Source organism: Apteryx mantelli, chromosome 5 (assembly GCF_036417845.1).
Source record: "Apteryx mantelli isolate bAptMan1 chromosome 5, bAptMan1.hap1, whole genome shotgun sequence".
Taxonomy (NCBI): Eukaryota; Metazoa; Chordata; class Aves; order Apterygiformes; family Apterygidae; genus Apteryx; species Apteryx mantelli.
In genome coordinates this window covers 50,262,210-50,282,648 of record NC_089982.1, presented here as the reverse complement: position 1 = coordinate 50,282,648, position 20,439 = coordinate 50,262,210, and the positions used below count along the sequence as shown (strand labels likewise).

The 20,439-nt window shown below is 37.7% G+C and overlaps 1 protein-coding gene across 4 annotated transcripts; it reads left to right on the top strand.

Moving 5' to 3' along the window:
• The first annotated feature begins 54 nt into the window (after nucleotides 1-54).
• DCTD (dCMP deaminase) lies at nucleotides 55-19,316 on the top strand. 4 transcript variants are annotated; one of them, XM_067297134.1, is made up of 7 exons: nucleotides 70-119; nucleotides 2,043-2,116; nucleotides 4,798-4,909; nucleotides 5,321-5,456; nucleotides 14,365-14,481; nucleotides 16,001-16,097; nucleotides 18,020-19,316. In XM_067297134.1, exons 2-7 carry the CDS (start codon nucleotides 2,097-2,099, stop codon nucleotides 18,096-18,098), a joined length of 561 nt encoding a protein of 186 aa, XP_067153235.1. In that variant the 5' UTR covers nucleotides 70-119; nucleotides 2,043-2,096; the 3' UTR covers nucleotides 18,099-19,316. The 4 variants fall into 4 exon arrangements, with proteins under 4 accessions (XP_067153234.1, XP_067153236.1, XP_067153235.1 ...); XM_067297133.1 differs by lacking the exon at nucleotides 2,043-2,116 and having other exon boundaries at nucleotides 55-119; XM_013942210.2 differs by lacking the exons at nucleotides 70-119; nucleotides 2,043-2,116 and adding an exon at nucleotides 4,124-4,152.
• The last annotated feature ends 1,123 nt before the right edge of the window (nucleotides 19,317-20,439 follow it).

The following is a 20,439-nucleotide window of genomic DNA, read 5'->3' as shown; positions in this document are numbered from 1 at the left end:
AGCGGCGGACATGGCGGCGAGGCGCGCCCGCCCCTTGCCCCGCCCGCTCCCGCTTTGGCGCCAAACGGCGGCGCGGCCGGCGGCGAGATGAACGGCCACGAGCCCGGCCTCCCCAACGGGTACGCTACGCCCGGCGCAGCGCGGCGCGGCCGGGGGGCTGCGCGCGCGGGGGGCAGGGGCCGTTAGCGCGTGGTGCGGAGCCGTTAGAGCGTGGCGCCGTTAGCATGTGGCCGGGCCGGGGCAGGGGGGAGGGGAGGCAGCGGCCGTTTGGCGGTTGCCGCTTAGCGCCCGGCCGCCTTCGAGGAAACGCGGTGCCACTTGAGTGTGGCCTCCGAGTGCGCAGGGGCTTGCAAGCACCGTGGCAGTGCCTGGGTGCTTTAGCGGGGTGTGGTGGGGGGGGAGAAGCTGCTGTGGGCTTAGCCCGGCGCGTGGCTGCTGCCGACAGGCTCCCAGAGGTTTTTTTGTTTTGTTTTGTTTAAATAATTGGAATAGGAAAAAGAGCAGGTAGAGTATCTTACACTCATCATTTCCCCAAATGCAGACGAGTACAAACAATTAGTTAAAATCACAGAAGTGATACTGCAAAAGCAAAATACATTTGGTGATGGAAAGCATTGTTGTGCTGCTCAGTTGGGACTGAATATTGCTAGAAAGCGTTTATAGTTACAGTTTTTCTATCTCATGGAAAATTTGAATATAGATAATTTTTAATGCAGGGGATATCACCTTTCTGTAAGAAAGGTTCACTTTCTCTTTCAAAAAAAATCAGAAACTTATTTTGCAATAAGGACTATGCAATGGTTGTACCTCAGTACCTACGTGAGGGGGAAAATAAGTAAAGGAAATGACATCCATTTGAACAGTGATTACAAACAAGATGACAAGACTTAAGGAAAAAGCTAGTATTGAAAAGGATTGAGAAAACATGTCTCTCATTTGGCTTTTGGGGAACAAGAGTATTGCTGAAGACTTTTTTTTCTTCTTTCCCCCTTATACACAACTTACCTTTTTTTTTTTTAATTTGAAATTCTTTGGGTTGAGTAACAAAATGTTGATAGTTGATCTTCAGTAATATACTCAGTGTTGGAAAAAGCTAATACAATATAGTTGGAACTTAATACACATGATGTCAGAGATTAGAAAGCAGAGGGAGTAACTTTAAAAAAGTGTGGGGAAAGTCTGCTCTAACTGTTCTCCAGTTGTACTATAGTTGCATAACTGACCATCATAATTCTCTTCTGAAAAGATTTGAGGTGATGTATTCTACTTTAGGATTCTCAGCTAAATCTTTCATTAAGATACATTCTGCTTTTTAGTAACTGAATGAGATTTCTTGCTTTTTCAGATGTTACAGTTTACTTGAAGGCTAGATGGATAAAAAGGAGCTGAGGAGGGAGGCACTGCCCTTTAATTCCAGAATCCTTTTTTCTGTTTGCCTTTGAAATACTACTTACACAGTCTTTTCTGCAGACTACTAATTATTTTAGACTTTGAGGCTATTTTTTTCTTCTTTCTTGAGCAATGTTACCTTCATGGCTTTCAGTTGCAATCAGTTTTGGCAAATTACCCTTACAATGGTTGTACTGGTCAAATTCATAAATTCTTATAAACTACCGTAAGGGTAGGCCTTATTTGCATATTTTACAGCTACTATAATATTTCTGAGAGTAGCTTTCACTCATGGAGCTCTAGATGTTACAAATAAGGGTGAGGAAGATGATCAGCTGCCTAAAATCTATAAACTTAATTTTTCTGTGCCTGCTTGACTGCTCGCCAAGTATTACTTCTCCTTGGCTTCTGCTCAATCAGAAGTGAAGTGTTTTATACCCATTTCACACTCTTGTGTTCATACACATTGAGTTCAGGGAATTATGTAGCCAAACATGGTGATGTTAAGTAAAAGTAATTGAGTAGGGGTTTGTTTATTTATATATATATATACACACACACACACATATACATATATATACACATATATATAATGACATATCCATATATATATATATTCTCCTTGATGTAAGCCTTCTGCTCATTTTTTTCAGATATCATGCTTTTCCTGTGAAGTTGGTGCTCTGAGGGACTTACACTTACGTACTATGCTGTATTTACAAGAAAAGTAAATAGTAGCTTTTGTTGTTTTTTGAACAAATAGGGTGTCTAGGGAATAATTTAACAAAGGAGATCTCAGAATCTCTTAGTTCAGAGCACTGTTTTTTTTGGAGGGCTTTTCCCAGAATGTTTTATTTGGTGTAGTCTTGTATTGTGTGTTACATGTCTCCAGTTAGGGCTCTCTGAAGACTTCACTGTGAGTGTCACTAGTTTAGATTATTAAAATTATCTTTTGAAGTCTGCTCTTTCTTGGATTTTGTAAATCTGTGCTTTTGAGGGATATTTTAAATAATCGCTGAAATTAGCTGAAGCATAGTTTTTTAGCATTGCAGTTAACCTATCAAAGTTCAGTATGACATGGAGAGGTATAAGGACAGGTCTTTAATTTCTTCTTTCTGTTGTGAACTTCTTGTTCTCTGAGCACTTTTCCTGGTTAGTAGGATACAGTCCCAATCCTTTAGTTAGGATGATTAAATCCAGTTTTGGTTCTCAGAATCATATACTTGACCTTTGTGTTTGCTTTGACAGTTGGCAATATTTGACAATTCACAATGTTGTCAAAGTGTGTGAAAGTGTGTGCTGGTTATGCAGAATGTATATTTTCTCCTTCCTTACATTGAAAGTATGGCCTCAATGATAACCATAACTCATTTCAAGAGCAAGACAAAATTCCTTATTTGTAATATGCCATATTATGAGCTATTCAAAGACAGCAATTTATCTTTGGTAAATAGCACCTTGCAGGTTTCTAAAGTTCAGTTTTATCATGTACTGGTATTCTCTCCACTCTGACAGTGTAATCTTGTTACAAAAACTGGGCTAACTGCAACCCTCTAATATATGCTTTTTATATTTTTGGTTATAAAAGTAATAATTAAGAAAAATACTTGTCCTCTAATGTATGCTTATGTTCAGAAGGTGCCTGGTACTAAAGCTGCTAGGAGATTTCTTGCTGCTTGCAGTTACCTGTGGTATTTTTCTGCACAGTTGTACATTGCTAGAAGGTATCTCAGTCTCTCTCCTTCTTTCTCCTAATGTGCCTTAAGCTGTAGTTCTTGGTAAGAGGATTCCAAGAAAAAAGTACTGCACCACTTATATTTTTATAGGCTGTTTTCTATATTGTATTTGGTATGTTCCACAGATTACTGAAGAGCTGTTGAAGCTGTGACATCATTTTGTTTTTTAGGTATAGTAATGAGAAATGAGATTTTGGGGAAGTTTCTTTTGGATTTGATTTTTTTTCTTTAAAATTTGCTTAATTTAAATATGTTTGAAGGGGAAGAGAGTTATGTCTTTCTTGCCCCCTCTTTGAACTGAAAAGCACAGAAATTTCCTGTTACGTGTCTTCTGCTTTCCAAACAGTCTTGTCAACTGTTAGCAGGCAAGAGAAGGTGATATCACTTTCCCCCTCCCTTCCCCAAAATGCAATTCCCAATATGGAAAGAAACAACTTTTCATACCACTTTTATACATTATATCTACAGGGGAAGTTCTTGACCCCATCCCTCCTTCTGTTTTTAGAAGGCTTACACAAAGGGCAGAATCTCCAGAGAAATTTAGCTGTGAATTTTTAAAGCAGGAAAGGCATTCTTGAGGTGGAAGAGCTAGTTACTGTTGTAAATGTGCTGCTATTGTGCTGCTTTGTGTCCTAGTTTTGAGCACTGTAAAGCCTTAATAGATGAATTGTCTCTATGCAGTGCATGCCTATAGACTAGTTCTGTTTCTCTCTGTTAATAGCAGCCTCTGCATTGTTTGGATGCACCCTTCGTTTTGTTTTGTTCCATTTTGTTTTAAAGTCGCATGGTGGGGAGGAGGAGGAAGGAGGTTAAACTTCAGTAGAGAGGTACACAGAGAAACATATCTCCTAAATGCAATATTAAAGGCCTTTTTACCTGCTTATTTTTGGTGAGAGCCCCTTAGTCTTCCTAAGGAAACAGACGGATGATCAAGCTGGTAGTCTGTAGCCAGGTGGACCTTGCTGCTGCCTTGCAGTGGGTGCTCAGAGGGGCCATCAGAATGACTTACAGCTTCAGATTGTTGCTGGTAAGTGTTGTAAGAGAGGCAAACTCATGGCAATAATTGCATGGGTAGAGATGAATGACCACATGGGAAGCTTCTAAATAGAAGTCTAGTGAATACTTGTAAGCAAAAGTATGAAATAGCTTAGATTAGAGGCTTGCAGTTAGCACAGTCATCATAAAAAGATTATGTTGTTTGAGTGGAAAGAATGCCAGTACGTGATATTTGTGAATCTTAGAACTATACAAGGTATTCTCTATCAAGAATAAATTGCTCTGTCTTTGAATAGCTCAGTGCTTTGAATAGCTCAGCCTTCTTGTCTTAAACTGAAATTTGCAACCTCATTTGGGTGCCTTTCTCCTGAAAGGAAAAGTCACATACAGGTTCTTGGCAAGCACATCACACTGATCATTTTACTGTTAAACTGCTGGTGAATGCGTAGTCTTTTTTGGCCAAATTCTGATCCTGATTTATTCATATTGACAGTAGTCTGATTATGTCTTACTTTCATATTTTTCTGAGAGCCAGACCTGGATCCTAGTGTCTTTTGAAGCAACAAAAATATCTTTTACCCTTTTTTTAAACTTGTGCATACTAAGAGAATGTAATCTGTAATATCTCTTGCGAAGTGTTGTTTGCTAATGGGTGTTTTTTTTCCATAAACTGTAGGTTTGGCAATGAAATATCCTGCAAAAAAAGAGAGGATTATTTGGAATGGCCTGAATATTTTATGGCAGTTGCTTTTTTGTCAGCACAAAGAAGCAAGGATCCAAGTTCTCAGGTAAGAAGGCAGCATATAAGAGTAACATAACATAATCTATATTGCACATTGTATCAGACGTGCATGTAGCAATTTCAGGGATTTCTTATTAAAAGTTATTTCAGTATATACTATTCAACTTCTAACATGGTAAGCACCTTTTGTTACAGAAATTCTCTTACTGGGCCTGACCTTGCATGTATAATTCTGTGTATATGTTTGCAGCCCAAAGTTTTGTAGATCAGTCCTGATTATTTTAAAGCTCCATCAGTTAGATGCAACAGTAGCCCAACTCACTAGACGGTGTGACTTCATATGAGGTGAAGCTTGCATCTCTTAAATGAGGTTTGCAGGACTAGCTTTTCAGGTCTCATGTCTCTTGTTGATGTGTTTTGCATGCTGCTGATACTGTATAAATCTTATTTTATTTAGGTTGGTGCTTGCATTGTAAATTCAGAAAACAAGATTGTTGGAATTGGATACAATGGGATGCCTAATGGCTGCAGTGATGATGTACTACCCTGGACAAGAACAGCAGCACATAGACTAGACACGAAATATCCTTATGGTAAGGCTTCTTGTGGTTGACAGGTCAGACTTGTGATGTCTGTATATGTGTGAGTTCAGCTGGCAAAACATTGATCATTTTTTCTTCCACTCAGCTGATTTTGTTCATGTGCATGTACATGGTACATCAGAATAAAAATCACAGTTCTGAAAATAGATTAAATCAATCTTTGTGAACGTCTTCCTTGTGAAGTATGTTCATAAATGATTAGTCATTTTGGATTAGATAATGAAAATTAACAAGTATAACACAATCATGAGAACACAGTTGCAGTGTATGCAAATGATGCTGCTTTTGTGTGTTTGTCTCCACAGAAATTACTGAGATTATGTAGATGAAAAACAAATAATTGGGCCTAAAATACCATTATTAAACTTGTAAAGTCCAGTGCTTGTGGGAAATTCCAGAGTTCAGGTGTTTGTAGACAGTGCATATTGTACAGGAGCTAAATTATGGTTGTTTTGAAGTATGTGATCACATTCTGTCTTGTCTGTGCTGTTTTTGTCTCATCTGATGTGCAGTGGATCTGCCCTGCTACAGGTGAGGTGAATTTCATTGTTTCAGCCTATGGATTTGATTCACACTTACTAAATGAAGAAAATGAATGAAGAGCAAGGAGGTTTTCATGGTAAATAAGCTGAGCACTGCTTTGGATCCTATCTTTGTGTTTGGAGCAGGGATAGGTTAGTCTTCTGCAAGCCTGCTTTAAAGGATCCTATGTGAATTTTGGTGCAGCTGTTTGAACAGGGCTGTACAGTTACACCTCTGGGCCAGATTCCTTTTGCAGGAACCGGACAAGATGACTAACTGGGCTGCCTCATCCTTACCACCATGGGGCACATCACTCCTCATGCCTGTTGAGCATAGAAATGGAGTTGACAGCTGCTGCCTGTGGCCCACAATAGCTGATTTTGGGAAAGAGCCATGGTTAGGGTTGATAAGGAAGGGAGGAATGTGTGCTCTCTTAACTCTCACTTCTTCCACTTGCTGCTTCCACATGAGTTCCTACTGAACCTGTATGGGGTGAGACCAGCACAGTAGGAGCTGTGGGAACTGAAAAAATGGGGATTAGGAGTTCCTTCATCCTGTGCTGGGTCTCAACCTGGCTAGGGTTCAGGAGTGGCAGGGGAAGAGTTGCAAAAACCCCTGAGAACTGTATTTTTGATTTGTAACTCTTCCTAATTTGTCTGATGCTGAATTTAGACTTCTACTAGTTTTGAAGTTTCCTGTGTTCCCTGAGAGCCTGATATGTTTTCTACCTTCCCATAGCACTGAAGTGAAAGATTATATGCAGTAGCTCAGCACATAATTCAGCAGTTTCATATTTGAGTTCTTATAACCCTGATACTTTTGTCACCGATTACACTTTGTCCTTGTTAGGTTTACCAGTTTGTTATAAAACCTCTTCCATTAACTTTTAAACTTGAGATGATTTCATATTATTTCTCATAAGAGATCTGTTCCTGATACTAAAGGCCAGCTAGTTGCAAACTTTTAAGTCTTAAGAGGTTTTCCCTGCTCTAAGGCAGGGAAGTGGTAGTTTCATGTGTGATGAAGGTATCATAATAGTACAGCTTGGTATGACTGCCCTTTATTTATAGGGTGAGGAAATAAGTGTTATTGCATGAAATAAATACAAAGTCCTGAAAACAGAATATTGATTTTAGTTAAATCCTTATGCTTGTTATAAGGTCTCAGTTCTGAACTAAGATGACTGTGGGTGGTCTTTGGTACCAGGGCATGCTCTTGGACAGATACAGTAATAAACACTCAAATCTAAACTGACCAATTTAAACTAAAGAAGTAGTATAGACTTGTGAGGAACTTTTGCATAAGATGACCTGAGAATTTTTTTGTTTTGTTTTTAGTTAACACTGACTCCAAAACACGTGGAGTGTTTTAGCAAGTAAAATTCTCTAATATGTGATGTTTTAAAAAATGCACTAACCAAATAGCCTACAGAGATGAGTTCATCTCTAGGAATTGGTCTAACCACTGCCTTTCCCTCCTAAGAATCTTAGTCTTCACCTCATTAAAAAAATCACAGCTTTGTAACATATAGTGTCTGCTGTGATGAATAAAGGACCTGTTTTGTAATTCCAAGGTCATTTAAACTCTAGCAGTTAATATTAATCTTGATAGCACAGTTGACAGACCAGACGAGTATATATTAAAAAAAATTATTCTACATGAAAAAATTGTGCTAGACTCAGATGCAGAGAATTGCTTCTAAAATCTCATTAAACTGTCATGTTTTCCTTTCTGTTTTTGCTAATCATCACAGCATTTGTGTAAATTGAGCTTTTTCTTTTTATCCTTGCTTTCTTCCTGACTAGCTTGTTCAGAGATGCTACAGTCTTACTGTTTGCTCCATTAACTTACCATGAGAATGCTGGCACCTTCATCTTTAGAGCTGCAATGTAGCTTATTAGGTAAAGCTGACGGTATTTGTGCATGTTTCACCACACTAACCTGGAAGATCTCTTCTAGAGCTATTGCATGCATCTGCACCGCTAAAGAAAAGGGCTGGGGGTGGATCTGAATGTTGAATTCCTGGTTTCGTGTAATGATTGTATGTTAGGCATAACCATTAGCTCACATCCCACCTGTTTTGGACCATTCCAAGCAGGTTCTCCTGAACAAAGCCTGGCTATTACTCTGTGAATGGCTCACTCAGAGGCCACCCTGGAAGGCAGGGTAGAAAAAGGACTATAAAACGACTATGGTGCTCTTCATCCGGTATAGGCTTGTAATGCAAAGCCTGCTGCGATAGTATGCTTAACCCTCCTTCCACCCTCAGGCCATACCAGGGGTTATGTAATGCATACTCTGTTTCATGCTGTAAAAATACTGCTCCGGTGGGCTGCAACACAGTCCTCATTTCTTTATGCACTTTGAACTGAAACATACAAAATTAAGTTTGTGGTGCCCCTGGGACTCTTGAGATGGGGAGCCTTGAGGAAACCCAGGGCCAAGTGCTGTGTAATGCTGACAGAACCCTGAGTAAGATGAATGTGAACTAATCTGTGCCAGCTGGCCTTGGGGCCAGAGCTCAGTCCCTGGCCCGTCTATGTTTAGCAGCATAGACACAGCAGGGGACTGGACCCAGAGGCTGTCTTTGCAGAAGTGTGTTAGATGCTCCTATAATAAATTTTTTGAGCTCCAGCATACAAACAGATGGGTATGTTGACCCCACAGCTCTGATCAGTTTCACTGTTTCATAGCTAGAAACCTTCCTATTTCCACCCTAAACTTATTTGTGGTTAGTTTACACTTTTGTGTGTTTTTATAGCTTTTCTTATTCACAGCAGTTAACCCTCTTTCCTTCTCTGCCCCTTCCTTTATACGCTTATCAGTAACAATAATCTTTGCTGCTTTTGTTTTGTTAGAGCTAAACAAGTCTTGTCACTCTTAAATTTTACTTCATCCTGAAACTTGTTGATTTAAATTTCTGAATGTCTCAGTTATCTGTCTACTGTGTAACTGTACAAATCTGACCTGCATCCCAAAGTGTGGATTCTGCTCAGCTCAATGCTAGGGAAAGGGCTCTGCTTGATTTTGAAAAATTATTTACCTATATATGAGTGTAACCTGAGCTGCTGCTACTGAAAGAAAGCATCAAAGCATGGTAGATAGTGCTCACTTTACCTTAGGGGATGCAAATGTTTGTAAGTCATTGGGGTATTACAGGAATCATGGTGTGGATCACCTGTACTGATACTATTCACTGCTTATGAGAGTCTTGAAGCTGATTAAAACTTCTTTCCTTCTGATTGTAGTGTATGCCTTGTTATATTAGAAGGTACTTGGTTGGCATTCTGTATGCCATTTTGCACAGCACAAAATAAGGCTTTCATTGCCGTGTTGGAACTGGTTCTTTCCAGGCTGCCAGTTAGTGACAGGAATGGGGATGTTTCTGTGCACAGAAGAGAAATGGAAGGCTAGTCTTGAATGCCTACTTTACTAAGATGTTATTAAAAGCTGTTCCTAAAGCTTTGTGTTCAGTACAGTGTGCAGAAGCTTCTTAATAATTAGACAAAATTCTGGCTTTCAGAGTCAAAAGTGAATGCCCTCCGTTTCTGTTAGATGAATCCAAGGATTCGATGATGCACTGTTTCTTCTCGCTGATTGTTTAAAGTACTATGTTTTTCTCCTATTAACATAAGTCTTCCCACTAATGCTTGTTGCTGTGCTCCTGTTATGCCCTCTGTCTCCACTGTAATCTAGGAACATCTATCTGACAACCAGTCTCTAATTAAGAGAGTTCTAAAAAAATGACTGGAAAATCTAGAAACCTCTAAGCAATAGAGAAAATATTGAGTAAATACACTTACAAATATTTATACAGGTTCAGATATAGTAAAATAAGTGCTGTGGCAAAAAGCGTGTTCTAATTGAACAGTACCTGCTGTGTAAAATGAAACAAACTGTTATCACCATTTTGTTGTGTTAGGATTATGAGCTTTTTGTTTTCCCCCCCACCCTGAGATGAACACTTAAATATATTCAGGCAAGCATTACTTTTATAGAGGCTGTTATTTTGACAGCACAAAATGAAGCTGGACTGTCCCTTATTCCTGATTACAGTCTGAAGAGGCTAAGGCTGCAGTGGAATCTGGTCATGTTTTCCTCATCTTTCTGCCCTGACCACAGCAATTGCTCTTCCTTTAGTTCACAGAGTGGGAAAGAGAGCATCAGGAATGACTGAGGGTGGTGTCAGCCCCATCATTAGTGTCCTGCCCCTCTGCTAATGCAGTGACCAGCACCCATTCCCCTGCTTTCACAGGTTTGAAAAAAAGATTGGCATCATCCTGCTACTTCCAGAGCCATCAACCACTGTCCCCTACGGTTGTCTAGGCCCTGTTCATTTTGGTAGCATATCATGATCCTTGCTCAGCCAAGCTTCAGTGGTCCATGGGGTAGAGGATAACATGTAGGTGGAGCTTGGACAAGGTTGCAGTGGAAGAGGGGCAAGAACATGGCAAAGGTGAAGTTTTTACCAAAAGACTGAGAACCAGTAGGTCAAACTACAGAATTCCCTGTATCTGTTTCTATGCCAGGTCTATGTTGCAAAAGAGTTTGCTGTTACCATACATCTCTACTGGGAATCTAATATTTGTCAAGTTGGTTAACATGGCAGTCTGAATAAGCTAAGTCAAAACAGTATAAGTCAAAAGAGTGTAAGTCAAAACATGCTGCGTAACAGTCTATTTGCATCAAGTGCATTCTCTTTAAATGTAGCACCATATTTAGTACATAATTTCTCAAAATTCTTGGTTTGTTTCAGTTAGCAATTAATCATATAGAAAGCTCATTACCACCCCCAGCCCCTCCTTTGATTGCTTCTAACAAGATTACATTTTATGGTGGTTCCTACTCCAAGCTCTTCATCAAGCATATAAGTCTTATAATACTATTAATAAACACTTTGAATAGTCATATGGTTCTTAGAAAATGACTTGTGTCAGAAAACTTTTAGTAGGTGGGAAGAGTAATTCTGACACTACAATCCACTAAGAATATCTTCATAATTAGATTATTAATACTGAAAAATTATTCTGAATAGGGTAAGAAAGGATCTCATATTTACCCGGTAGGCTTCAGGATGAGTGCTACTCATATCTGCAACTCAAAGCAATATGCAAGGCAAAAAGAAGATAAAAATACAGTAGCAATTAATAGTATGAGTAATGAAGCAGTCATTCCTCTTTCTTTTTCCTCTCCTGTGAACATATTAACAGGTGGTGGGAATGTCAGAACATATACCAACTTCTCGTTGCATGGTTATTTCTTCAGCTAATGAAGCCTTTAGAGAATACTTTTCAAGACATTTTCCAGAATGGAAGCTGCTGTTGCAGACTTAATATTATGTTGGCTATATGTGAATATCAAAAAAAAAGAAAAAAAGTGGGGGCCCCATAAGGTATTATAAAAATTCTTAGTTTTACTAGTCTATTTAAATACACAGTTATTCAAGTTTTGAAATGCCGTGCACCTGTGCATGATTAAAAAGTTAGCTTCCTGCTGTCTGAAAGAGAACAATATGTCACTAGTAATGGTCCGTGCTCTTAGCAAGTTAGAAAACTCTAACAACCAAATGAAGACTACTTAGCTATTAACACCAGGGGTTTTGGACTCCTGAATTTGATTTCTCGCCTTTTAACTAATGCTCTGTACAAAGTTGGAAAGGTAATGCAAGAAAGACTTGTGGGTAGTAGACTATGTTTCTATAAATTTGTCAATAATCAGTGCCTGCCTGCTAAGGAGAGGAAAATCGAGGAAGAAGGAATGGAGAGTAATGGGACAGAGTGTAAAAATATTTGTCTGATGCCTATACCTTCTTAAGGACCATCTAGTAAAATATCTCATACAGAGGCCAGTAGCAGATGTCTAGGGAAATGTATAAAACAAAGACACAAGTGTAATGATAGTTCCCCAGAACGTTCTCCCGGGTTCCAACTACTGAGTCAGAATGGTTTTGTATTTAATAGCCTTCAGTAGCCTGGAAAAAACATTGGAAGAGAAAGAATGACTTCTTGAATCAATGCAAACTTTTAGCCCCCTACTATTTTCTGCAGTAGGGAATTCTTCAGTTTAGGTACAGCATGTATAAAAAAACCTACCACCTTTTGTTTTCAAAGCTGCTTTCTGCTGGTCCTGTTGGAGACCCTGCTGTTTTTTGTCTTGGAATGAATTAGTCTCTGTTTCTTCCCTATTATCATCTCTGGGTCGTCTTTGTCTCTTTCTCCAGAGAGTCGTTAGTTGCTCTTAAATTCCGATTGTATTAAGATGATCAGAAGGCAAAATTTCTTTTTTCCCTCACCCTAGCTGATTGTCTGTTATAGGTTATTTTGGGATTGAAACTGTTTTTGCTTGGGAAGAAGTTTGTTGAAAGTTTGTGTAAGTCAAGGCAGTTTCTTGAAGGCTCTTATCAGTGCAGGAAGGAAACTTTTTGCAGTAGTAATAATGAAATATGTCTGTTTTATGGCTGAAGTTGTATGAATTTTAGCAAAGGAAAAATATGGAGGGAACTAGTGGATTCTTGAGTTGTGAACCTTTGAAAACGTTCTTAGCCTTCTTTCTGGAGGTCTTCCATATTTTAAACTGCTGGCTAGAACAAAAGTATACTATTCAAAGAAAATGAGAAGTGATGGTTCTGTCCTATCAACCTAACCTAGTTCCAGCTGCTGAAATTATGGCACTGTGTTTTTCACCTGTTCTTCCATAACCCCAGAAAAATAGTTCTCCCACAACCTACTGTAAAGATAGCATAAGATTACTGCAACTTAGTAATATTTTTGGAGTTGAATGTATTTTCTGGATTTTCTAAAAATTTATAACTTTAATACTAATTATGTCTTATATACTTGGTGGTATATGTTTAAAATGCAGTGTGACCCAGTTAAAGTTGTAATAGAAACCTTCATGTGAGTCTGTTTTGGCTTGTTAATTTCCTATTTTTATGCAAGTTTCTAATTTTACTTTTTATGGAAGGTACGTGGACAGCGTGATCACGGTGATGTTGGGAACTGCTTGTAGAAGGTGATACTGAGCTTTCTTTAGCAAGTGTTTGGTCCTTTGCGACTTGTCTCCATGGGAAAGTTTGTGTGCTGTAAGTTAGGCTGTAAATTTATAGTGCATTAGCTGTTACATGGAAAATTCCATGTGGACATTAAGCACATAAGGAAAGCATTTCCATTCAGTAAGGACTCCTGCATGTTTGAAACTGCTGCACTCAGTTGTTCTTCATGTGCTGAGATCACTCACATAGAGGTCACTACATAGTAGCAAGTGTGCTATAAACTTACACTCATAACTTTGCCTGTTTTAATTTTCCTGTATAGACAAGAGGGAGGAAAACTTATTTTGCATCCGTCCCTCAAAGTAAGCACTGGAAAAACTCCTACGTTGTCTCTAAATGAGCCCAAACTCACACTTCAGCACCTGCTTGTGAAATAAGTCAGGGCTCTAGACAATTTCTTTGTAGATAGGTTTCTAAATTATGCAACTTACTGTTATTCCTTAAAAAAAAAAATAAAAGAAAAGAAAAAGAAGAAGAAGAAAAAAACCCAGGAAGTTCTAGCAGAGGTCCTGTTACCTAATTTTTTCTAGAGGGCCATGGTGAATGGAGCTCTTTTCACCTCTGTTCGTAACACAATAGATAATCTACCGATGTGTACAGTATGAAAACATAAACCCTGAAGTGCTAATGTCCAGAAAGAGCTATTTTGTTATGGTGGAATAAGGCAGAGTAGTCTGTTGCTACCTGTGCTATCTCAACTCCATGGAGAAATACAGGACTTTGTTTTCTTGCTTGGGAAGTCTGGCACCTTTTAATGAGCAGTAAACTCACTTTAATAAAGCTGTGACTTTCTTATGGTTGAGTGTGTCTTGTGTATTCTTGGGGTGAGAGAATCATGCAGCAGAGCTGAGCAGTTCTGAGACCCTGAGGATAGAGCTGCTCAGTTTTACTTCATGATTCTCCTGCCTTTAAGAGTGCACAGTGCGCTCTTATAACCATAAGAATGTTCTATCTGTGCATGTAAACACATAAATGAGCTGTTTTATACTGGCAATTAGATACTCCAGAGAGTTGTGAAGCTGTGAGATATTGCTTCACTTAGGGTGGTTGAAGCTGCTTGGCCCACAGCCTACAGCTTTGTTGCCTGCTATAGGTGTTAGCAAATGGCAATGCTAATGTGCTTAATGATATCATTACTAATCGGCAGCCTGGTCAGAACAATTGACCTTCATTGATCTTGGTATTTCTGCTTTTATTTCTTCCTTTACCCTTTATGACAAGCTGTGCAAGCTATTTGCCTTTGAAAGGATGTAAGCCGTTATAACATTTTAATTTTAGTGTGACTGACTTATTTTAATGAACAGTATTATGATTTTTTTTAATTAGTGTGCCATGCCGAATTGAATGCCATCATGAACAAAAACTCAGCTGATGTGAAAGGCTGCAGCATGTATGTTGCCTTATTTCCATGTAATGAATGTGCAAAGCTCATCATCCAGGCAGGTAAGGAGTAGTGCCAGCTTGATTTGTCAAGGTTGCAGTGCTGCCTTCTTGTTGGTATCTTATCACAGATGTATTTGATGTTAAATTGCTGCTGTTAGATCTAAATTAATTGCACTGTCAACTTCATTGGATGCTACTTGTGGGGTTTTTTTGCATCTGAATGGTGCCAAATTTTTCCAGTGCTAATTGCATCTTCTGTGATTCTAAGTGTGCTTCTAATTTAGGTTTGTAACTTCTTAGACCAGGAGCTGCCAAAGAACAACACAGGCTTTGCATATAATTACTGTCAATTTTACTGTGCTCTGACACATTGAATAGAGTAGGGCAGAAAGAAATAAACTTCTGCATGACAAAAGGTCTGTTGGGAGTATATACATGAAATTTTAATTTGAATGTGATGCATGGTAGATATTTGAAGATTTTAAAATATCTTTGCTCATAAATGTCATAAGACTTCTACGATCCTACTTTAATTATGTCTTTCATTACAATTGTTATAAATCTGTGCCACTGCAGCAAGTGTGCCGGCCTAAATGTGTTGCCTTTTTCAGATTAGGCATATCTGCAGTAAGCTTTGGTTCCGTAAAAATCTGTGCTTAAGATAGCATCTATTTTGCTCAGTAAGTAAGGTTTTGCAATCCTAGGAAGGATCACTATTCTCAAAAGTTTCTTTTCCCACTGATGGTCACAGGAATCTAGGAAGAAAGAAAGTAGCAAAGAGAACACTTCTTTGAGGGGTTGAAGGGGGAAAGACTCTTTATTTGTGCTAAGCTTCTGTTCTTTACAGAGTCAAAATTAAATGGTCTTCAAGGCAGATTTGCTGCTTGTTCTCAGTGTAGTACTACATTGGCAGTAAATAGCAATGTATTGACATTTATGTTGTCTGGTAAATACAATAAAGTGTTATAGCCTCTGAAACTCTGGTAACTTCTCTTGGGTCAGCCTTTATACTTTCCCCTTACCTAAATAGGACAGGAATCGTCAATTTAGGCATAGATCATTCACCAGTTTGAGGCAGCATGCTTTCATGAGGATTTGAACTTGGGATTGGCAGTTATTTATAAAACAGAACCAAAGGAAAAACCATTTTATATAGCTATGCATTTCGAAAGAGAATGGGATTTGGGGTTTAAGTTCTTTGTAGGAAACTTGATTTAAATTATATTAAAAAGGTAGAAAAGAAAGATTTTCAACTATTTTTTGAAGAAAATGTGTAATTTCTAGTTTTTGTCTTGCATTCTTGGCTGCAAGTTTTTGTTTCTGGTTTCCTGAGGGAAAACTTCAGTGAAAGTGGGGGGAAAAGCATATTCCAATGTTCTTCAGAGAACTATCTTCCGAAACAGCTCAGTCTTGTATAAATTTATTCTCAATCTCTAATATTTGGGGAAGAAGGGGTGTGCCAAGGAGTTTTAGAGTATGTAGATGAATGCTGTCTTTTCTGATTTTGTACATCAGATTTTTATATGACTTTTTTTTTCACTGTTAATTCTAGCCATTTTTTTCTATATGACTTTCCTAGGCATAAAAGAAGTTATTTTTATGTCTGACAAGTATCATGACACTACTGAAATGACAGCTGCACGACGCATGTTTGATTTAGCTGGAATTATATATAGGTAAGAGAACTTTTGACTAGCTTTATTTTTATTTTGGAAAGGAAGAAAATGGTGTGTGAGACACCAACTTTAGGGCAATGTTTTTTCTTCTTTGCACTACACAATGTTTTGTTCTCTGAGTGCCTGCAAAAGATAATGAATTATCAGACTTTTGCACTGACTTTGCCTTGTTTTTAGTTAGAGTTCGATTTGATAATGTTTGTATGAGAAAATAGTCTGCTTGGAATATTCATTTCATTCCTGGACTTTCTTTGGAGACTGCCAGTGAAACTGTGATTGTGATGGTGGTTTGTTATGTTGTACTTGAGAGAGTTATAGCTCACCCTGCTTTGAGCAGGAGGTTGCATGACCTTGTGAGGTTCCTTCCAACCTGAATTATCCGATGAGCTGAACTGAAATGACCAATTCATTTTGTGTGGATTACCTGATACTTATTGAATATTTAGTAGTTTGCTGCAGCCAATTTGGGCACATATCAAACTAGCCACCCATCATTTATTATTGGTGTCTATAACTGTCTGGTCTCTTTTGGTTAGCTTTTCTTGTGGGGGAAAAGGATAGAAACTGAAGTATTTGCCTTGAAGTAATGAGAATCTGAAAAATGTTTGAAGAATAGGTTTTTAAAGACACTGACAGAGATTCCTAAAGACAATCTGTTCAGCAGCTAGTTTGATAGCAATAACATGCTGTGGGTGAAGCTAATTACACAGTCAGGGAGGCTTTGCAACTCTAAAAAAATTTACAATATTAATATAAAGGCTTCTAAAAATTTGCAAACATAACAATTCTGACAGATAAAATTTTAGGATGAAAGGTACCTGCTGGGCTAAGAAATATCCATGAACAAGTACAGCAGCACTTGAAATTCAGTTTTAGTCCTTCAGTGTATTTCCTTTCTATTAAATCTATATGACTAAGAAGCATAAATCATTCTGTTGCAAGTCAAATCTTGTCACTTTTCCAGGGTGAGAAGTGTTTCTTGTATTTCAGACTGCTATTATGGACAAAATGTATGTCTTAATCCTTCAAAGTTTCTGTGGTCAGCAGTGCGTGCTTTTCTGTGTTGACTGTTATTCATTCTTGTATTGATTATTAAAGATGTAGGTGGTACTTAATGAATCTCTTGAACTGAATTGCAGAGCTTAATTAGGCATTAAATCCACACTATTTGCATAATCCTTTGTTTACTGGAAGACTGTAAAATATATGCTCAGTCCCCAAATACCTTCCTTGCTAATTGCTGTAGCAGATGCTCTAATGATAATAAAAGGAAACATTTTGTGGCAGTATTAATTCTAGAGTTCTAAAGTTACAATTTTTAAATGATTCCCTCTTAACTAGTTTGTTTTTTCCCCAGTATAATGCATAATGTGATCTATTCTCCTAGCACAGAAAAATATTAAAATAGAGTAAAGCAAACTTTAAAGTGTTTTTGAAAACTTGGCAGGAAAAAAAGTGATCAAAAATATTTATATATATATGTGTGTGTGTGTGTGCGTGTAAAATACATTTTTAAAATTGTTAAAATTATATATAAAAATACATATAATACAAAATGTGTGTGTGTGTGTATATATGTGTGTGTATCTATCTATCTATATATAAATGTATTTTTTTCTTTTAACAAAAATTTTAGCCCTGGTAACATGATGCCACCACCTGCAGTTAAATTGTTAAAAGTCCTTTGACTCCTGGGTAATTTATGAACTCCAATAGCCGAAGAACGTACGGGCTAAACCGCCCCATGTGTCTTTTTTGTCTTAGTCTTTCTTGTCCAGGTTTCTCTCAGTGTGGTGCACTATAATTGGCTCCCATAGAGATGAAAGCTATGTGAATCCAAGGAACTTTTTCTTCAAAAATTTAGCTGGAGCCAAAGCAAGCAAAATGTTTTAACCACTCACTATATTTTTCTTTATTTTTAGGGAATTCAAGCCAAAGTGTAACAAGATCATCATCGACTTTGAATCAATTAACAGCAGACCAAGTCAAAAGCTTCTGTGAATTAAGTCTCATTAAATCTGTAGAAGACTGTGATTATCCTTTTCTAAAAAGCTGCTAACACCTTTCATCTTGAAGTTACTTGCAACTTTTTAATGGCTTCTACAGCTAAAGTAGACTTCTAAGAAGTGTAAGGTCTAAAATGCCCCCCCCCATCACCACCACCTCATCTTGTCATGTGGAATCTAAATTTACTTAAAATTTTCTAATGCCTTTATCAAAGCTGCTTAAAAAGTATAGACCTGTGTAGATGAAACAATATAATGTATGTAAAGAAAGCTGTTCTGATTCTTGCTATATTCATTGTTGCATGCTCTGATAGGCTGTCAACGTTAATTTAGACTCAGTTTAACAATGGTACTTACTGTAACAAGTAATATGTTGGAGTACACTAATATATGTTGATCTCTATTGGACATGTGGCAAAAAGTTGATCCGAATGGATAAGAAATGTTAACTGTGCAGATATTAATCTTCAAACTAGCATAACACTAGTATTTTAAAAGATTATACAGATTAACTAATATGTAATACTGTGCATTTGTTATCCAACAAATAGAATATTGATTTTTCTTTTAATTGCTATCTAACATTGTAATATATGGGGAGGGGTTGGAGAGGAAGTTGTTTAGGGTGTTCCATGTCAGACCTAGTTGTAGAGGAGCTTTCAGTTCTTTGTTTTTCCCAAGACCCCAGAAGGGAAGGGGGGTTGAGCAAGTAAATCATCTGGCTTTTTACTTGGGGCTCCTACTGGGAGTTGATTTTCATGTGTAGAAGGAAATTAATTTATTGGTCTAAGTTGCTTCTAGACAATCCAGCATAGTTCTGCCTTAAAATTAACCTGTAAGGTAACTGAATCACTTTTTGTTCTTTGAGAGAAATTGGAGATATTCAACCCATATCCATACCAAAAGATATAATTATGGTGTTAGCTTGTTTCCCAGTGCTGGTGTAGTAACTTCATTTTCATAAATGTTGCCTAAAATAATATCCTTTTTAATTTTATTTTGAGATCTGGGAATAAATTTGAGTTCCTTTTCTCTAATTTGATTTTTTTAATTAAATATGCCTAATGGCTTTGTTTAGATAACACTGGGATTTTTTGAAGCGTGGTTATACTTCAATGAGCTTTTATTTTCTCTGTAAAAGCTTTGTTTCATATTTTGGGACATTATGTAATTTGGCATCATACCAGTATTATTAAAGTCTTATTAAAATCCACTATGTTGAAGTAGACTCATTATTATAATATTAAACCATGTGCTTGGCTCCAGAGTGCTGCTGTTTTTGCAATCATATGCAAAGCATATTTTTCTGCATTTGTGATATTACATAAAATGTAATGTTCATGAACCACTTGGCTACTAAAGGGAGCGTTGTAATGTATTGTAAGATGTGTCCGTTATAAAGTAATTTCTGACTTTCTCTCTTTTTTTTTTTTTTTTCCTCCCTACAGCTGTTTTCCACTTCAAAATTGGTCTGTGGCTTATTGCCAGAAGGAGAAATTTGTGCATACATGGAGGGGGAGGGTGAAACCTGAAAAATTACTTTAATAAAATGTCACTGAAACAGCTTATGCACATCTTTTTCCTTAGCCTGAATTAATAAGTAGAAGCATTTTGAGTTATACTGACTTGACAATGGGACAGAGGGGAAGAGATGAAGCAAAATTTCGGTTTGGCAGCAAAATTGCCTTTTTTTTCATAATAATCGCCAGTCTAAGTTCAGACTTAACCAGAACCACTATGCACACATCTTATTTTAAGTATTTTTTTGTAAAACCTTGGATAATGAGAATATATAATGTGTGTGAAAATTCATTTTTTTGAACTAAAGTCCAGATGTTTTTCATTTAGGAATGCACTAATCTTTGTAATGAGTTTTTTTGGGGGCACATTCCTGTATCTGTGTAACAGAAGGGCAGGAGCATGTGGTAGGATTTTAGACTTCTTCCAGTCACTGTTTTTGATCTGATAGAACCACATATATGAGCTTTCAGAGTAATTTTCAGTTGACTGAGGCTAGTAAGTGGGTTCTCTGATTTCCAGGGCAACTTTGGGGGGGGGGGGAACCATATGAGCACATGCACACTTTTGAGAGAGTGTGTGCTTAACCTGAGGCTCATGTTCTAGAGTACACCTTTCAAGAAAGTTTGACCCTCATTGTCTGTGTGCATGCCTAAAAATCTAGATAGGCTTCTGGCTTTTTTTTTGTATTGTTCAGGAGGTGGTACTTTGACTTCCAAATGAAGAATAATGATGTCAATTACTACAGGAAATAATTAAAATAGTTAAGTATAAAAAACTGTGTTTCTGCTTCAGAAGTTCTAGTTATAGAATAATAG